Raw genomic sequence first — 19,530 nt, 5'->3', positions numbered from 1 at the left:
CCTTCAAAAACTGATTGTGTGGTGGTACATTTTAACTAATGTTATAAGCTAGATTTTAGCTATGTGAGGATATGGCATTCTTTAGATCACTCAGATCGATACCGGGTACAGGTTCAACACCATCTTATTAATTCTGAAGGTGTCCTCTACCACAGGAACACAGTAACTTTCCAAATATGCATACACAATAGCCAGGTGAGCCACAACGTATTGCAGCCCTGTCTCCTTATGTTTGTGATGGAAAGATCCTTGAATAGGGTAGAGTTCCACACAATATTTCCAAAGAGGAACAAAGATGCTCAAGTCCACACAGGAGCCGAAGAGCAACTCCACACAGGAATAATTTAGATGGGTGCTGCCACTCTTATCTGTGCTTTGCGCTCCGATATGCTTATTGGCCCCTCACTTATATTTTAGGACACACTCGGAGCTCTTGAAAAACAGCACCTGCTAAATGCATGGACAAATCCTTGTACTTTGAACTTTTAACAGTGTATTAGATGGTTGTTCTCAGAGCTTCCCTAGATGATGTTGATGATGATATTGTTTTATTGTTGAATCGTACGGCACCACAGTACTCCAGAGCATACTTAACATAGTGTACTATATTCTTAATAAACGTTGCCATAGAAATTCACAAGCGGTAATGTCCAAAAAATAAAATGGAGCTTCGGGAAATGCTGATACTGATGTAAAGCAAATTAAAGGCTTGTCAAAGAGCGAGTATGATGTAAACATCTTTTCCACCCCACAGTTACTACTATATCTCCCTAAAAGCAGTATATCTGAACTAGTACAACTGTACTATTTTGTACATCTTTTCAAACCCACTGTTTCCATAAGTGGCAAATGTCAGTCGCAGGAGTGTCATTGTTTTCATAGCAGTTAAATGCCGTTTTCTAAAAGATATTATTGCCTTTCTGCAGTTCAGTACATGTTGCCATGTTGAGCTCATTTTGCAGTTCATTTTGTTGCTTGATTTCAATGTGTATCTTTAGTTTGGTAGTGTTTGTGCGAATTAGTTGAAGAGCCAAAGAGAAAAGTGCCAGAGAATTATTTATTTTTTACTCCGCCAAAAGGGAAAAAAAAATAAAAATCTGTCAGGATTAGTAGCCTTGGCTGCTGTGAGTCTCACTCGTCCTTAAGATACTTGCCAACATCTGAAATCCGTTTCCAGGGAAACTTTGTTGTTGGACAGGTGAATCTGTACACGTTGTGTGTGGAAGAACCAATGCCGACATGGAGCACAACATGGTCTCACTACTGGTATAGTCCTAAAACATTTCTAGTGGACTTTAAATCATTATCTTTAATACATTTTAGTTATATATCTTTCAGGCTAAACATATACATAGTATATTATAGCAGTACAGTGGTTAGTATTACTGCTCACACACTCTAGTCATGAGTTTGATTTCAACTAGGGCGCTATTTGTGTGGAGTTTGTGTTCTCCCTGTGTTTGTGTGCGTTTACTCAGACAATCCAAAAACATATTGATGGTTTAATTGTCTGCTTATGGGCAGCACAGTGGCCTTGTGGTTAGCACATCTGCCTCACAGCACTGGGGTCATGAGTTCGATTCCCAACCATGGCCTTATCTGTGTGGAGTTTGTATGTTCTCCCTGTGTTTGCGTGGGTTTCCTCCGGGTGCTCCGGTTTCCTCCCACACTCCAAAAACATACTGGAAGGTTAATTGGCTGAAATCAAATTGACTCTAGTCTCTCCCTCTCTGTCTGTCTGTCTGTGTGTGAGTGTGTGTCTATAGTAGGGAATTTAGACTGTAAGCTCCAATGGGGCAGGGACTGATGTGAATGAGTTCTCTGTACAGCGCTGCGGAATTAGTGGCGCTATATAAATAAATGATGATGATGATGATGATGCTTACCAAAATAGATGTGTGTGTGTGTGTGTTAGGAAATTTACACTGTAATCTCCATTGGGGCAGGGACTAATGTGAATGATAAATGATTGAAAAATGTTCTGATTACAGCACTCTGGAACATTTTGACGCTATCTAAACTATAATAAGAAGAGTATATATCATGAACTAATTAATATACCTGTACATCTTTGGCCAAATAACTTTATAATTAGGTTGATGTCAGAGCTTTATAGTTTGTTTATTTGCGTGCTGGCCTTCTTGACTACAAAACTGCACGGGTGGTTCTCATACATATGTGTGTTTTGACTTTCCTGACAGTTGTCCAAATTGTATTTAGAAGCAGCAAATCTCTGAATATTTGTCAGCCATTACATCACAAAGAAAAAAAAAAAAGGTTGTCAACCAATGATCTGCAGCCATCCCAGTGATTCAGTGACTGTGCACACTGTTTTCCAAATAACAGGCTCTATTTTAATGTAGTTTTGCATACAGCATTATCTATAACACAATACATTTCATGATGGAACGCTTTCAAATTAAGTCGTATAACACAAATGGCTGCAGCTTCCTATTAGATTCAAATGTACATAATCGGGCAGGTGCAGGTGGTGCTTCTGACTTTAGGGCAAATCATCACATAAACATGATAAATATATAAACTAAATTCCCCCCATTTTCACAGTCGCGTCATTTCATCTTTTCATCACGAAAAAAAAAAATTATACCCCTCAAGGCTATAAACAATATATTTCCTTGCCTGATCATCCTGAGTATTTTAAAAAGAAACTTTTAGTAAAATAAGTACAGAGTTACACTATCTGATATAAGGCCTGTGTAATGGGGGGTGTGTGGAAAGAATGCATTTTCCATTATTCCTGTCACGTATCATCAGAAGAAGCCACATATTTCATAAAATGATACTCAAATATTCCTTAGTGGAAAAGAAATATATGAAAGATTCAGCACTAAGCACTGTTAGGGGAAGGGTATGCGGTGAAATTCAATTTATGCTTGTCAATGAACCTGCATATCTTCTGCAATCATGCATAGGATAGATCAGTCCAGGAAGCGCAAGTTGATACTTTATCATACTGACTTTTTGCAGGAATATTAGAAAAGCAAGTTATCTATTGAAAGTACATTCTTTTATTCTGGGGAGACATACAAATTTAACGTACACGATAACCCCTCAGAGAAAGGAGATTCCACCTTTTACACATTTATCTTCTCAGCACTTGAATTACTGAATTTCCCCCTCCTGATGGACTGAATTGGCAATAACAACTATTGCACTTAGCCTGTTAGTCTGAAAGTATGCACACAGCTCTGCCCAAATGAAACAGACAGAATAGACACATACATAGATGACCTAATTACTGCAAGAGGCCATATTATACCTAATCAGCACCTGAGATGTGTTTTACTGATGAGTATATAGATGCTTTGTGATCCGTCTTTTTCCCCTGACACTTTGTGTGTCATTTTAAAACACATCGAGAAAGGGAAACTAAGGGCTTTTAGAGCTGTCTGTGTGGGCTGACCATGTCTTAGATGCAGCCTTATAATTGTTATTTTCTGACCTTCTTAGATACTACTGTATGTACATAGTATTCTCCATGTAAATGTTATAACTACTCAGATTTAAAGCATATAGGGTCAGACACTGGAAATAATTAGTTCATAGCCATATGCAAAACATCTGGTTTGGAGCATGCTGTGGGCTGTATCAATAGTGTGTCATGTTTTTACTGATCTCGTTTTATTTTAGAAATGGGCCAACAGTTGAAAATGTAGAAGGTTGACCACTGTGCCACTCATCCAATGTCCTCACATTAGTAGGTGTAACAATAACATTCGAAAGATTAAGGAGGAAGGAGGATTATTTCTGAGCTTCGTACACTGATCTTGTGCTGCCATCTCTGGCTAGTAACCAGGCATATGGCTCTTTGGAATAGCTTCTAGCATTTTTTGTAGTACAGTAATATTTGTTCTTTCATTGACTAGCCGTTATCTATATAGCGCCTACATATTGCACAGTGCTTTAGAGAACATTTCATGATTCACATAAGTCCCTGGCCCAGTGAAGCTTACAATCTACGTTCCCTATCACATATACACAGACAATGGGTAATTACATCAGAAACTTACAAACCAGCTAGTATGTCTTTGGAGTGTGGGAGGTAACTGGAGCACCTGGAGGAAACAAATACAGAAATGGGGAGAAAATGCAAACTCCACACAGATGAAATAGGCTTTTGCAAACATGCATTATTAAATTATTTTTGTAATTGGTATGTAAAAACCATAGAGGTGTTGTGTGGTGGTTTGTTTTTTTTATTTTATTTTGGGTTTTTAAAAACTGATGCACAGGAACAAAGGTCCTGTAGCGATGGCAATCACTCTGACTGACATTTGCTTTTAATTTTAAAACTGAACAAGAATAATGTCAGAATCCAATTGGCTGCCATGGGTTACGGTAGCTTTGTTGCAGTCTTAAATCTTCACCATTCTTTGTGGAATTGGGGAAAAAGCAACAAACAAATATCAGTGTGAATAGATCTGTTTACCTGTTCTTGTCTCATCTGTTTTCCTGTGACTGTCAGTAAAACCAAAACACAAAATCTGCACCTATACGGCCTATTTGTTTGTAGAGTTTAAAGCATGTCCTCTTTCACCACGTTTAGATTTAGGATAGGTCTGACATGACTTAAAGTGCAGCTGTTATCATGGTGGAGGCAGCTATATTGGTAGCTGGACCAATACTATGCAGCTTATCTGTTAACTATCACTTTACTGGTTCCTAGTGAGTTGTTGTTCTGAATATTGGTTCACCCCAGCAGAATGGCAGCTTTGGGAGAATTCCAGAAATAGTGTATAGATGACGGATATCCTTTCATCATCATCATTTATTTATATAGCGCCACCAATTCCGCAGCGCTGTACAGAGAACTCATTCACATCAGTCCCTGCCCCATTGGAGCTTACAGTCTAAATTCCCTAATATAGACACACACTCAAACAGACAGAGAGGGAGAGACAAGGGTCAATTTTGATAGCAGCCAATTAACCTACCAGTATGTTTTTGGAGTGTGGGAGGAAAACGGAGCACCCGGAGGAAACCCACGCAAACACAGGGAGAACATACAAACTCCACACAGATAGGCCATGGTCGGGAATTGAACTCATGACCCCAGTGCTGTGAGGCAGAAGTGCTAACCATTTGGCCACTGTGCTGCCCCTTTAAGGGATCATTCCACCCTAACATTATTTATTTGAAATAAATATCCCCTACCCATTCTCGACACAATCATCCCATTTGGCTCATACTTCCCTCAGGCATGCTGAGAAGTTTGGGTGCAAGATGCAGTAAGAGACGAAAAGCAAACCTTATTTGTTTGTTGCCATGGAGCTGTGGGTGGAGTTTGTGCATGGAGTTATATGGATTTGGATTACCTTATTGTCCTTATGTTGGATATCTTTTCTTTACCTGACCTGGTGAAGGCCAAGTTTAGTTAATTTAGACCTTTTTCTGTTTCACTGGTCTGTGTAAGGTTAGACGGCCAAAGTGGTGTATTAAATAACTTGTTTTTGGGAGCCAGTGGTAGTGGATGAGTACAGATATATAATTTTAAAAATAATAATGATAAATAATGTATATTAATATATATTTGTTTTAAACAATAAATGAAAATTAATTATTATTAATTAAAAATATATCATTATTTCTTTTTGTAATTATATGTAATGGATAAATGAATTAGGGAGATTATAAGAATAACATAATGAAAAGAAAGTAATAATGATTAAATACATTAACAAATAATAATAAAAAAGATATAATAAAATGCATTTTATAATTAATTTAATGAATTAAATGGGACAATATTAATAACAAGCTAAAAGTGTTTTTCAGTACCATAATAGTAAGTGGAAGCCAGTGAGTGAATATAGTGTATAAGAGTATAATCCAATAGATAATAAAGGATTCATGAACATATAGTGAAGTGTAATATAGCGGGTCTCCTGCAGTACTGGAACTCCGAACGCTGCGGTTTCTTGCTGCCCACCGTCAAAAGGGGGCAAATTAAATTACGCGGTGTTAGTTTATAACACAGTCACTTTTTGTCCAATCACTGCCAGTGCATTTGAATTATTCCAGTTTTTCAAATCCAGGAGAGTGCGCCTTCCCAAACCAGTGATTGACATGGAACACCCACAGTTATAATCCTTAGGCGGAATTTTTTTTTAAAAATAAAATGAACATTTTGGGTGGAATATTCCTTTAATACTTTGTATTAATCGTATATGCTGTTGTAAACAAAAAAAAAGTAACATTGTCTTTTTTTTGTCTCTTTTTTTTTTTTAGATCGATGCATTAAGTAAAAGAAGCAAAGAAGCTGAAGCTGCCTTCTTGAATGTTTATAAGAGATTAATTGACGTCCCAGGTAAACATCTTGTGTTCACTCGGCTGTTACAGAAGTGTTCCTTTATCACCCGCCTTCTGTTACTGCATTGCAAAATATTATTGATTGCCCAAAGAACATTGTAAATAGCAAGTGTGTAAACAATGTAGGAATATCTGAAGTAACCTATGAATCATTATTTGAGCGTAACATATCCTAACAATCCTGTTTATTTTTACTATGAAATTGGCAATCTTATAAAACAGGACTTTGACAAACTGCTTTGCGCTGAGCGGAATTACATAAACGGCTACTTACCAGCGTCCTCCAGCCTGGTGATAACAGCCTCTGGTCCAGGCATGTGGCTGGGGACAATTACTTGGACATCCAATTGCTGTATATAGCAGGTACAACTGAATGTGGAAATTTGGGCTTTCTCATTGATCTCGAGAAAACATGGGCCATCACAACAGTGACCGCAACAGGGATTTAACTATATATATATATATATATATATATATATATATATATATATATATATATATATATATGTGTATATATATATAGTGAGCTGTTTCAGATCTCCTATTTACTCATATATACAGTGTAACCTGCATGTAACAGAGGCTGACGTTTAATCTACCAATTTTGATAAAAGGGAGAACGTGAAATTTTAAAGGATAAAACTTACACAAAAGAGAGCCTCCTCTTCTTATAATATTTCTTTCTGTCTATAAAAAAAATGATACATTTACTATGGTACACGGACCACTTAAGTAATAACTTATTCTAAGTTTAACCAACACGTAGCAGATCTGTGTAGTGTGGTCTGGTCACATAGATTTTTCGCCCTGGGAAGACAGTGGACATTGCCGAAGGGAGGAACCAAGGTAGAACATTGCTTCATCATGTCATGTGCATACCTGACAGAGGACTCTCGGTGTCCAGGCAATTACACCAGTCTGTCCGGCATGTCTGTGTGACAGTGCGAGTATACCTCCCAGCATGTGAGGTTTGGGAATCTGGACAGTGAATGGGTAGCGAATCTCAGAAAATGGGGCCTGGTTCACATCACGCTGGGTGTGTGGCCATGTCACGTTGGGATGTACCATATGCCTGGGGAAGCTTTGAAGCGTCAGGCCAGCCCAAACCTGCTTTTCACCCCTAAAAATACCCCTGTATTACCATGTGCACCAGTGATGGATACGTGCATCATTCAATCACCGCGTGAGTCGGATGCACTTCCCAGCAGTCAGGACAAAGGTCCTGAGTGTTGGAACAGTGTGCCCATCCCCTGGAATTGGGACAGTCAGGAGATATAGTAATTTACAAAGATGTACAGAAGAGCCTCCTCTGTGCAGTGGAGGACAGTAACGTGACTGGATGCATAAATCAGTCGTTTTGGTGCCCTATCTCATTAGGTGCTGTTGAGAATAGCTCACACCAGCACTGCGATGGTTTTATTATCCCTAATCATGAAAGGGTTAATCAGTGGCGCTATATAAATAAATGATGATGATGATGAAGTAGGCGAGTACATGAAGTTGATATTCTGATTAAGCTGTATAGGTGGTCATTTATTCTTGTATATCAGTGTATTTATAGTGCACTCCTTCGTTCCCTAACATTGTGATGTTGCAGTTTTGCTAAAGGCACAGTATACTAAATCTGTTTTTTTTTTTCCTTCTGTTTTTTTTCATTAGAAGCTGTTTATATGCCTGGCTTATTTTCTATCTTTTCTCTTCTGCAGAACTGAGCAGTCCTGCCATGTGTTTAAGATTCAGTTTAATGCTATAATACAGGATGTGGCGAGTTACAAAATGTTTCATCAGTGAATGATTGAGTAAAGTAATAAACACTATGCGAATGCTTTGAAACATACGAGTATTTAATTAAAAATAAAGCTTGTTATTTATTAAGATAAAGATAATTAAAGAGTACCTGTCGCCTGCGCACAGCAGAGGCAGACATTTTGGGAGCCAAACCAATATTAATGAGAAATCAGCTTAATAAATGCAGGAAGTTGAATAACTGTATCGTATTAGACATCAAAAAGATTCTATTTATGTTAGACGCTAATTTGCAAGTTTTATTTTTGAAGGCCAAACAAGAGGTGACGTGTCCCTCATATTGCATTAGTATATGCTGTGTGTCTTGTTCTGAAACAACAATGGTTGACAGAACATTTAGCTCTTCATCTTCAATTAGAGTTAGGAGCAAAGGAAAAATAAAAGGAGCAAATTTGCACCATTCAAAAACCATGCTGCACTGCAGGGGGGCAAATGTGTCCTAGCTCAACTGTAAATGCCAGTGTAAAAATAAAGCTATCCAGTATTGTGTGCTACGTGGAAAAGCTGCCAGTACTTTCCCTGTATGCAAAAAAAAAAAAAAAAGTTAAATAAATGCCGTTGCACCCCTTGCATGGTTTGTCCAGGAGCAATTTTGCTCCTTTTGTTTTTGCTTTGCTCTGAACTCTAAATGCAATTAGTAATGCAAGAAAATAAGAAACCACATCTTGTTGGTTGGGTTTCATTTAGCTAGTTTTTCTGATAATGGTTCCGTGCAATATGGAGGATAGAACCTGTTTCTTTCAACTGATTAATTAGAGCGTGAGCCGCCTTATAGCTATTTATGAGGTAAAATAAATTGGCAAACGGCCATAGACTGCAAAAAGTGTCATTTCAGATGGTTGGCCTGTACTTTGCAGCCATGCCACCCTGGGCACTGAACACCTTCCGTGCCCCAGTAGTGTTTTCTTTTTTTTTCTTTTTACAATGTCTCGTGATGGTGATAAAATTGTCGGTTGAAGACTATGACGTACAAGCTGAAGGAACTGGTCCCAGATTCAATACCTATAATTTAGTTGTTTAAACACCATTCAAACCCTTTTATCAAGAGATTCATCTTCCCCTAAGGCAAGCATGGCTCTAGCTAGGAACTACAATGTGTATCTATAAAGGATTTCTGAGAACTACAATTAAAGGTAGGAACTTACTCTTCCAAACCTAGGCTTCCGTTTAATTATAGTTATTTACCAGGTGTGGCACTTTCAGCTCCAGTTTATGTGACCAGCTTAATTTGGATTAACGTTCAGTTAAAATGTAAACACAACTTTACCTATGTTTTTAGCCAGTATTTTAATTAATTGAAGTCGTCTGGGTTCATGAATTGATATTATAGGACTTTCTAAAAACACACACAATTTAATAGACGTTTCAATGAAACTGTTGCATACTCTAAGGTACATTAAACATTGTGTACTTATAAAATGATCTAAAATGGCAAATATTGCGCACATTGGGGCTGATTCATTAAGAAAAGTAAAAAATAAAAAAAAAGGAGTAACTTTGCATCTTTGCAAAACCATGTTGCATTGGAGGGGAAGGTAAATTATAAAATGTGGGGATAGATTTATAGTTGGGGTAAAGCATGCCCTAGATCAACTTTAAATTTCAGTTTAAGAATAAAGCTGTTAAATATTTGTGTGCTACATGAAAAAACAACCAGCGTTTAACTTGTGTGCAAAATAATAAACCAATTTGCACCCCCCGCATTGTAACTAGAGATGTGCGGGCTCGGTTCCCCCGAGAACCGAACCCACCTGAACTTCGCCTATCCAAGTACCGAGCCGAGCAGTCTCGGTACTCTCCTGCCCATTCGGATTCAAAATTGAGGCAAAACTTCATTGTGACGTAGTCGGATCTCAGAGCTCGGTTCTCGCGATATTTGAAATACATAAATACCCGCAGCAATCCATCGCCATTTGACAGAGGGAGAGAGCAGGATTAGGTTACAGACTGTATTAGAGCAGGGACAGAGCAATAATTGTATACCTTATTCTTTCTATTATTAGTTCAATTCTGATACCAATTCTATTAGCAATTGTTAGAGGAGGATAGAGGAGGCATTTTTTTTTTAAAAAAAATATTTTGCACTACAAGTGCTTTGGGGTGTCCCATATTCCCCAGTGTGAAACAATAATTTTTCTGGTGTTGAGTCTTATCTAGCAGCACTATATATTTAATATTTTGCACAAGTACTTTGAGCTCATTAAAATGGATTCAAAGCAGTCCACATATGAGCAGGATCAGCAAGCAGGTGCTGGCACCAGTCCTGACGGTAGTCTTCCCTGTACGTCATCTGGTAAAGACTATGTAAAATTACATAGTCTTTTTAAATCAGGGAAAAAAACACACCCCCAAAAAAATAAGTACCCTACACTTATAAGTATAAGTGCAGGGTGCAATCTACCCCCAAATAGGAAAGGGACTTGGAGTATTTCTATATCACGTACAGTCTTGAAAGGCTGCTATTTTGTCAATTTCACGATAGGGTAGAGTGTCATACACAGACAGACACCAAACTGCCTTTGTCCATTTCTTTTTATATTGTTCAGTCTATGCAGGCTGCTTTTTTCTATTTAACTACAAGTGGAGGGGGGCCTGATGCAGACAGAAACCAAACTGGCTTTGTCCTTTTCTATTTATATTCTACAGTCTATAACGGCTGAATTTTTTTCTATTTTTACTACTAGTGGAGAGGGGAGGGGGTCTGATACAGACTGCCATTTGTCCATTTCTATTTATATTGTTCAGTCTATGCAGGCTGCTTTTTTCTATTTAACCACAAATGGAGGGTGTAATATACACCCAAAGACGATGGCTACATTGCCAATATTCAAAGATGGAGGGGAAGACAATCAGGTTTGTCTGTATAATTTGCAGGCGAGTGTTAGAATTAAGGACGGCCTACCAGGGATTAAACTGTTTCTTAATTTATTAGCTTTAGAATTACCTCACTCATCCAACAAACTTGTGGCGCACTAAATTAGGTTATTTTAGACCAAAAAAAATGCTATTTTTTACAAAAATAGCAAAACAAAACCAAAACACGCAAGGGGCGGTTTTGCCAAAACCAAAACACGAAGGTATTCCAGATCCAAAACCAAAACACCAGGGGTCAGTGACCATCTCTAATTGTAACATGGTTTGTCCAGGAGCAAACTTGCTACTTTTCTTTGTCTTACTTTCCTTATTAGTCTCACATCTATTCTTATTTAATAATTACATATTTGTATACCAAGCTTTTCTGCTTTAAAACTCCTCTGTTGTCTGCACAAAACAGGCTATTTTTTGCACTGAATCAATATTCACAGGGATGCAACCCTTATATTTACTAGGAAGCAATGACGTTTTTGAGAACTAAGGCGTATTATGGCCATGTTGTCTGCACTGCAGGTGTAACTTCATTAGGAACCACTGACCTCAATGAGCAGCCGGACACTGCCAGCCATATGCCTAGCAATGAGCTGATAGGCTGTGCATTATTTTAATGTGTTTAAATATAATTATGTAGAATGCATCATGTTTGCATCATTTATCACCTCAAGATTATTTTTTTTTTTTTTATTAACTGGTACATTTTCTTTTTTTCCTCTTCAAATTAATTCACACAAGAGCTTGTATTTGACTGTGTTCTCCTTAGTGGAATATATAAAAAGGAACTTGTATCCTATTTAGATGTAGGACATATGTTTTAAATGTGTTGAGCGACTGCTATCGCTGTGATTTATTCTTCAAAGATAAATTGATCAGCATTTATTCATTTGGTTGTTTTCTTATCAATCACTTTGGTGATGTATAATTAACTATTATCCATAGGCCATAATAGAACAGTGCCAACCATATAATTCAATTTGACTTTATACCCATCTCTTAGCTGTGGGGTGAATAACAAAGTGAAATTTGGGTATTGCTTTAGCTGAAGAAATGTGACATGTTTTTGTAAAACTAAAGTTTTGCTTTATTTCAATTATAGGATGCAATTATTATTTATGCCTTAGTTTTGCTTTGTTTTCCAAATCATGTTGGGGGGGGGGGGGGAGGGGGGTATGGAATTTGAAATTCCATTAGGCTTCTGTAGGTAGTGACATAGTATGTATAAGTCATGCTTAGGCTGGGTACACACTACCAATAAATCCACTTACACGATGAATGACAGTCATTTCAAATTACAGATCATTGTTTCATTTGACTATTCAGAAGAATTATAAATCTCATTCCAATCCTGCAGTGTGTTCAAAATCACGGCCAATTGCTCGACCGACTACATTGAGTTTCGATGCATGTTAGGCTGGGTACACACTACAGTGTTTTCAGCCAAGTATCGGGCCAATCACCCGATAAACGACCGCTCAGCCTGATATCACGTTAGTGTGCACACTTAGACGATGAACGATAGTCGTTCCAAAGCACCGATCATCATTTCCAGTGTCGTCTTTTTTGTGTGTCTGTGTTAGACTCATCCTGGATTGCAGTTTCTGCTTGGTCTCTCCAATGTAGATTCCCTCAGGGCACCTTTGACACATTCTCATGTACATCCTCCAATGTGGTGTACATGATACTGTGTATGTGATTTTTTTTTTTTTTAGTCCCGTTGTGTGTTGGGTATGCGGACTGTGTTTGTTGGTAAGACAAGGGTACAGGTTTTGCAAAGCTGATATAGCAAAACGGCTTTTCATGTGTCTGATGGTGGGTATTGTGGCTCATTTTATTTATTTGTTTGTTGTAACACTTGTTTAGAATGCCTACAAATATGTTGTTCAAATAGGTGTCGTTCTTTGATTAAATGTATAGTTTTATCGTAATGAGAATAAGTGTAATGTGCGGCCCTTTGCAGGTTGAAGGCTGCACCAGCAGCCCCCGAAGTGTATCGGGGCGCCCATCACTGGCCTAGAAAGTGAAAGCACGTGTCTGTCTGTTTGCTAAGGGCCACAATATTTGCTTATTTTTTAATAATCTGTGCACCATTGTTTGTAAATGTGTGTTCTGTAAAGCTGAGGGAATGAAAAGCAGTGTACTGCTGTTTATTTCTATTATCTTTGTTGCAAATTAATACCAATCAAGGCAATTTTTTTTCATAATACAATGGGTGGGCCAGTTTTTTGTCATATGTTAATAGAATTTCATTATTCCTCTAAAGAGCAAGCAAAATAGCAATTATCACTCGCTAATAAATGCAAATAAATGGAGAAATTAGATTCCATGAGAAGAACTGTTAATGATGAGTTTTAATATACAAATAAAGTGAATGTAAACCCTTCTAGGATACTTAGTGCTGCAATGATGTTACATTTTTTTAAGGGAAGAAAACCCCCCAAAGTTTTCTGTTACGGAATCCTATCCTTGGGCTGCTTCCTTCCTGTCAGTGGCTAAGACAATGGTGATAGACTCACAGGTGCAGTAACTGTAAATGTTCACTGTGTTTCCATCCATCCACAACACGGGTCTTTCAATGGTGAATCCACTATCAAAAGTTTTTGGATTACATCAGTTCCTGTTAAGGAATATGTATTGTGTTGTGGGTGCAACATTAGGTTTGAACGCCATGGCACTTGTTGTGGCAGTCTATAGTGCTATGCAGTGTGTGTGTTATACTGTAACAAACACAAATGTGTGTGTTTGTGTGTACTTTTATGGCTGCCTTCTAATTATTGGTCATAATACCACTCATTTTAATGATATGCTGCTTGCTGTGCTATTCACAGGGCTTAAATACAAGGGGCCTGATTCATCCTAGGACGTAACTCCCTTTTGCATACAGTATCTTGTGTGAAATTGCTCTGCATATGCTCAGAAACAGACTTTACGCTAATGAAGGCGATTACATTCAATTCATGTCTGAACACAAATGACATTTAAAACTGCCTATGACTTTAATGGTGGAGTGCCAACTGATTTTTTCAAAACAGAATGCAATAGTTTTATGCAGACAGACTAGTGTTCAATGTATTTATATCTACTATATAAATGCCTAGTGGCGTGTGTGAAAAAAAAAAACAAGCTGCAGCGCCACCTGCTGGGCAGAGTTATACACTGACCTATATATTTCTTGAAGGAGAAGTGACAGTTGGGAGTGGTGGTTGCCGGGGGTGACAGTGGGGAGTTTTTAACACCTTAAGTAGCTTGATGAAGGATGTGGCGATGAAAATGAAGGATGAGGTGATGGAGAAAAATGATGAGGTGGTGACATGTGGACAAAACCACGTTAAAAAAGGGCGCTTGCGTCGGGAAGTAACTTCCCCTGAGGAGGCCTGGGCTAGGCCCAAATGCATGACAAGAACCTTTTTTAACACCTTAAGTAGCTTGATTTGACTAGAATGCATGAGTATCCTGCACGGGTTAACTTGTATTAAATATATGTTCATTAAAGAGGTTCCTCTAATCTGTGTGATGAGTGATTACTTAAATAAAGTGTTCCTAGATGTGTGTGAAGAATATATATGTTCTTTTTAGTCAGAAGGCACTGTGCTCGAGCCATGTGAATATCATTCTCTCTCCTGCCTCTGTCTGTCCGCCTGTCTCTCGCGCCTCTGTCTGTCCGCCTGTCTCTCGCGCCTCTGTCTGTCCGCCTGTCTCTCGCGCCTCTGTCTGTCCGCCTGTCTCTCGCGCCTCTGTCTGTCCGCCTGTCTCTCGCGCCTCTGTCTGTCCGCCTGTCTCTCGCGCCTCTGTCTGTCCGCCTGTCTCTCGCGCCTCTGTCTGTCCGCCTGTCTCTCGCCTCTCACTTCATACTAACTTGGTGGAATTTTTTATTTTACCACACCCCTATGTGAACCATACCTGATTTGTGTGCCTGATTTCCAGAAGGAAACAAAGTCTATTAGGTTCTTTCCCATTATTTTTTAATTTTTATAAAGTAATTGAGTATTTGTACGCACTGAAAAATGGAGCCCAGAAGAATTTTATTTTGTATGTTTTTTGAATCCTTTCCTTTGCTGTCTTTGGAACCAGTATGGAACACAATGTGGGAAACGTCATCAAAGCACTTGTGGATGATTCCTATGGAAACTTGATACATGTCTTCTAAAAACATGTTGCTTCTATAAATGTGTTGTAGTGGAGGTAAACCGCTAAATTTGCTGCTACTAGAAACCCATCATTAATATATGTATAGACACTCAAAGATCTTCTTGAGTAATTATGTTCTGTATTTCATAAAAACACTTTAATGAATATCATACACAATACTCTAGATTATAAGTATATTAAGTCATGTTAAAATATTGCGCTCCATATAAAACACTCAATCGCTGGTATTGTCATGAAATACCTCAGTGTTTTTAGGTGTATGTAAGCCATTAGAAAATATATTTCTAAATGGTTGCATGTGTATATGTAAATTGCGTAGTATTAGTTCTAAAGCGTTTGTGTATGCAGTAAATCAAATATAGACAGTATTATATGAATAGGGATATTATTGTTGACTTAATAATACTGCCTACATTTAATTTGTCGACCCAAGATTATTGTCTACATGAGAATTGGCGAACTAATAATACTGTTTACATTAGAATTAATAATGTCTGTTGCTATTGATGACCTTCCAACCCTGTCTATATTATGGTGTTCACCATATAAATGTCTATCGTGTAGCTGGTGAACATATGTCTCACACCTGTTTATGTAGTGTACTCCACATAGCCTGGTCTTTTTTACAGTTCAAAAATATGACTGAGTTGTATGATATTTCTCAACTCAATATCTATATTAATTAATGAATGTTTTGGTTCCAGGGCGGACCGCCGGTAAAAGCATCCCGTGTTGGCTACTGTTGAGCACTGTTTAGATCACAAACTGCAGCATATGGTTTCACTTGATGTAATAAGTGTATCTCTTTCACAAATTGTATCATTCCCAGTGTTAGGTGGACACGTTGTGCTATTTTAACACTGGAGCAACTGGTTGACTTAATTATTTGCCCTATTTGTATATTTTCCCTTTATATAGGTAGGCAATGTCACTAATTGTAGTAAGCTCTTCACTATATAAGCTCAACACACACTGCTTTCACCATTTGTTTTCTAAAAGAGGCTGCCAGATTGTCTAAGACAGAAATACAAGCTCCGTATAAGACATAGCTTGTGGGAAAACCATAGAAAAATAACCACTTCTTTAGTCATTTGTTTCAATATGTTGTTTTCCTTTTAAAGTGATCTGTGATGATTTGATAGACTGGGTCCTTACATTGTCATTTCCACACTACTGGCTGTGAGCTATGAATAGATATTTGTATGGGATGTGTATTATTTAAGGATCTACAAACACATTTCATTTCTTTATTTGTGGGTCTCCTTCTCAGGAGACCACTTGACCATCCCCTTGTACTTTCTGTCTGCCAGAAGAAGTGATCTGTGATGCTGACTTGCAGATTCCAGAGCACACGTTCCTGACCTTTTTGTGTTTCTTGTTTGTATTGTAAAATTAGATCGGTTTCCTCTGTTTTGGGACGGCAGAGAACTCGTCTGGTCAGATCAGCTTTCTCTGGTGTTTGAGGTAACAGAATGGGAAACATATCTTGTGTGTGAAGTATAATCAATGTGTCCAGCTCTCAGTCGCTGCTTTACCATTCAAGTCCCTCTCTGCCCACTAAATATCTGGGTGGTCTTGACACACTTGAAATCTAGGCAGCTTTTCATCAGTTGCTCATCAGCATGCTAATTGCTGTATGACTAATTAGGCCTTGAATTCCAGTTGATTTTCTATAATGAGACAGCTGGTTTAATTATGTAATCGTATGATTATATTAGCCTAGAGTGCCCTGGCAAAAAGTAACGTATGCAGGAATGCGATGTCGTAGCATAAGGCAAACACACAAGGGGTGCATTCATCTGCAGCCTAGAACACAGGAAGGCCGGAATAACTGGCAATGTTCTTTGTGTCAGTGGCTCAGTAAGTGGCATTGATTGTGAACACACCATACCAAGTTTAAAATATGGGAAATGGTGACTTTTGTACAGATATATACACCAGTGGACAAATGTATTCTGCAATTCCTGTGGTAGCCAATATTACTTTTATATTAAACTTTATATAGGTCTACAAATGTGAAGCAATATACTTTACTAGCACCCCTTCCTAGGGATTGATGGCAGCGTTTGGCCTGAGGGACCAAAGTCTATGACCCACAGTAGAGAAATACCTAATCATATATATCTTACTGGGCTATTATTCTTAAGGCCTAGGTAACCACTCCCGATGACCCAGCAGCCACATGCTCCTGCAGAATACTTAGGGCTTTATTAGTCTGACCCTTAACCTACAAAGCTTTAAAGGTCCGCTAAACACAAAATACAAGTTGACTTCTATAAAGGAGTTTTTAAGAACTTTACAAATATATATTTGAAAGTTCCAGGAGCTTGCCAGAACTGCCGTTATGAGGTGAGCATTTTTCTTGTACTTGACAATCATTCACCTGTGCGTAATTGAAAAATATTGCAACTAGACTCACCTGTGCGATGAGGGCTGATAATGGAGGATAATAGCTGAAACTCAACAGAACTAGATATGTTTGACATTGTATTCATATTCCCTGTGCAGCTAATGTATTGGAAATATATATATATATATATATATAGTATGTTTGTAAATGGTATCAGTAGCTCTTGTAATAAGGCAGCTTACATGTTGGGTTTAGTTGTCTCTAAAAGCACACCACTTATGTCCACTAGCTATTCGGTCCTTTGGTTCATCTAGAAAGCTTGTTGCCTATCTATCTCCCTCTTAACATAATGCCCCCTCTACACTTCTCTGTACTGTTCCCCTAATCTGGTACATTCTCCAGTGCCAGGCCTGAGGTCCTTCAGCCAGAAACATTTGTGTAACTACTCTGATCAATACTCCTGAGCAGGTGGCCACTTTATAACAATATACTTTCATATATTGCTCAAATCATTCACTTGTGCCTTCTGAAGCAGTCTTTTGTTTGCTATTAGACTGTAAGCTCTTGTGATCAGGGATGAGACCTCATTTGTCTCCAGTAATGCTCATGTATTATAACCAGTGTATGTGTGTTTTATCTCTCCTCTGTAGAACACTGTGACCAGGTAAATAGGCGCTCACTGCTGTACCTTATATAGGATTATAGGACCAATGGAAATTTATTGCTGCTGACGTTACTCGTGTAATCAATTGTAATATGTTTGGGCTGTCCACCTCAGTAAATAAAGGGTCAAACAGTTTATCGTCCATGTCGCTTGCAAGTGATGGGCTGCAGACAAGAGTTATTATTGATTACATCTTTCCCCATTCCTCTACCTTCTCTTCTGTCTCTGCCAGGAAAGCCAGCCAGAAAACCCCTCTTCCCACCAGTCAATTACAAATGACAGCACAGATGGACTTTATACAATGAATGCAGAGACTAATTAGACTAACTGCGTTTACCCTTGACATTGATATGATACAGATTTGCATTTGCTGTATGGAGTTAGTAAGAAAAGTTTAACCAGTAAAGGCAAATCATGACTTTCCTGACATATTGTTCAGTCATTGGTAGCAAGGTGATCACATGGTATAGATGGGAATGAGGGTACGAACATTTCTGCTGCATTCTATAGATTAGCATTAGGCAATGTGTCTTTTCACCTATTAATCTGGCAGACCAGTGATTGAGGAGGCAACTTTTGCATACTAGTCATTCATGTCACGGGATCCTTCTCTTAGATCAACTAAACTCTAAACCTAAAATTTAAGATTACACAAGGGCTGATGTCAGCATTGCCAGATATGTATGTAAACATTTCACAACACTTCAGAAGATAATGGTTTTCTCAGACTCCTTTTGGATTGTAAGATGGCCAATTACACAGAAGCTTCGATTTAATGAAATATCACTTTTAAATACAAACATTTTGCATCATATGGAAACGTTTACATAATCTCTTAATAGTGATGTAGTGGATCAATTTGAATTAAAGTTTAATGTGCCTGTGGATCTACATGTGGTATCTTTTGAGTAGGAGATATGATTCAGGTGCTCTGTAAGGTAAGATGGGCACATCGCTGTACTGCAGTACATTATTATTTGTGTAAATTAATTGTTTCATTTGGTCTCTTTCACAGCTGCAATTTTGGTGTGTACCCCTCAAGAAAAGTGATACCTGTAATTAATAAGACTGTCTGACTCTAACAGAATATATTGTCTGTATTATGCTTTTTTTTTCAACTTCTTGCCTATCAAGTGTTCTGTAAGGTCTGTAAAAGTTTATCAGGTACCCATTAGTACATACTAACACAAAAGTGCTGCTGTTTGGTAAACAGCTCCCTTTATGACAATGGGCAGACTGAGGATTGCCTGCCTATGAGGCATGGTCAAGGCTTTTCGGGCTGTGGCCCAGTTTCTACATTTATTTGTTAGTATGCTAATGCAATAAATGCCTTTTTATCAGTTTTATTCTCATCTATAAGCCA

The 19,530-nt window shown here is 38.1% G+C and overlaps 1 protein-coding gene across 6 annotated transcripts in view; it reads left to right on the top strand.

The window, feature by feature from the left end:
• Positions 1–19,530, top strand: part of CUX1 (cut like homeobox 1) — a 295,304-nt gene that overhangs the window by 93,339 nt on the left and 182,435 nt on the right. For 5 of the 6 annotated variants that reach the window (XM_075196738.1, XM_075196737.1, XM_075196734.1 and 2 more), the window contains exon 4: positions 6,250–6,328. In XM_075196738.1, the coding sequence (XP_075052839.1) occupies positions 6,250–6,328 (79 nt within the window). Of the gene's footprint in view, positions 1–6,249; positions 6,329–16,553; positions 16,618–19,530 lie in introns of those variants that run through there. The other variant, XM_075196736.1, reaches the window with a different exon arrangement.

This window comes from Mixophyes fleayi, chromosome 2 (genome assembly GCF_038048845.1).
Source record: "Mixophyes fleayi isolate aMixFle1 chromosome 2, aMixFle1.hap1, whole genome shotgun sequence".
Lineage (NCBI taxonomy): Eukaryota > Metazoa > Chordata > Amphibia > Anura > Limnodynastidae > Mixophyes > Mixophyes fleayi.
The sequence above is the reverse complement of the archived record's forward strand: the minus strand, read 5'-3'. Positions and strand labels throughout refer to the sequence as shown.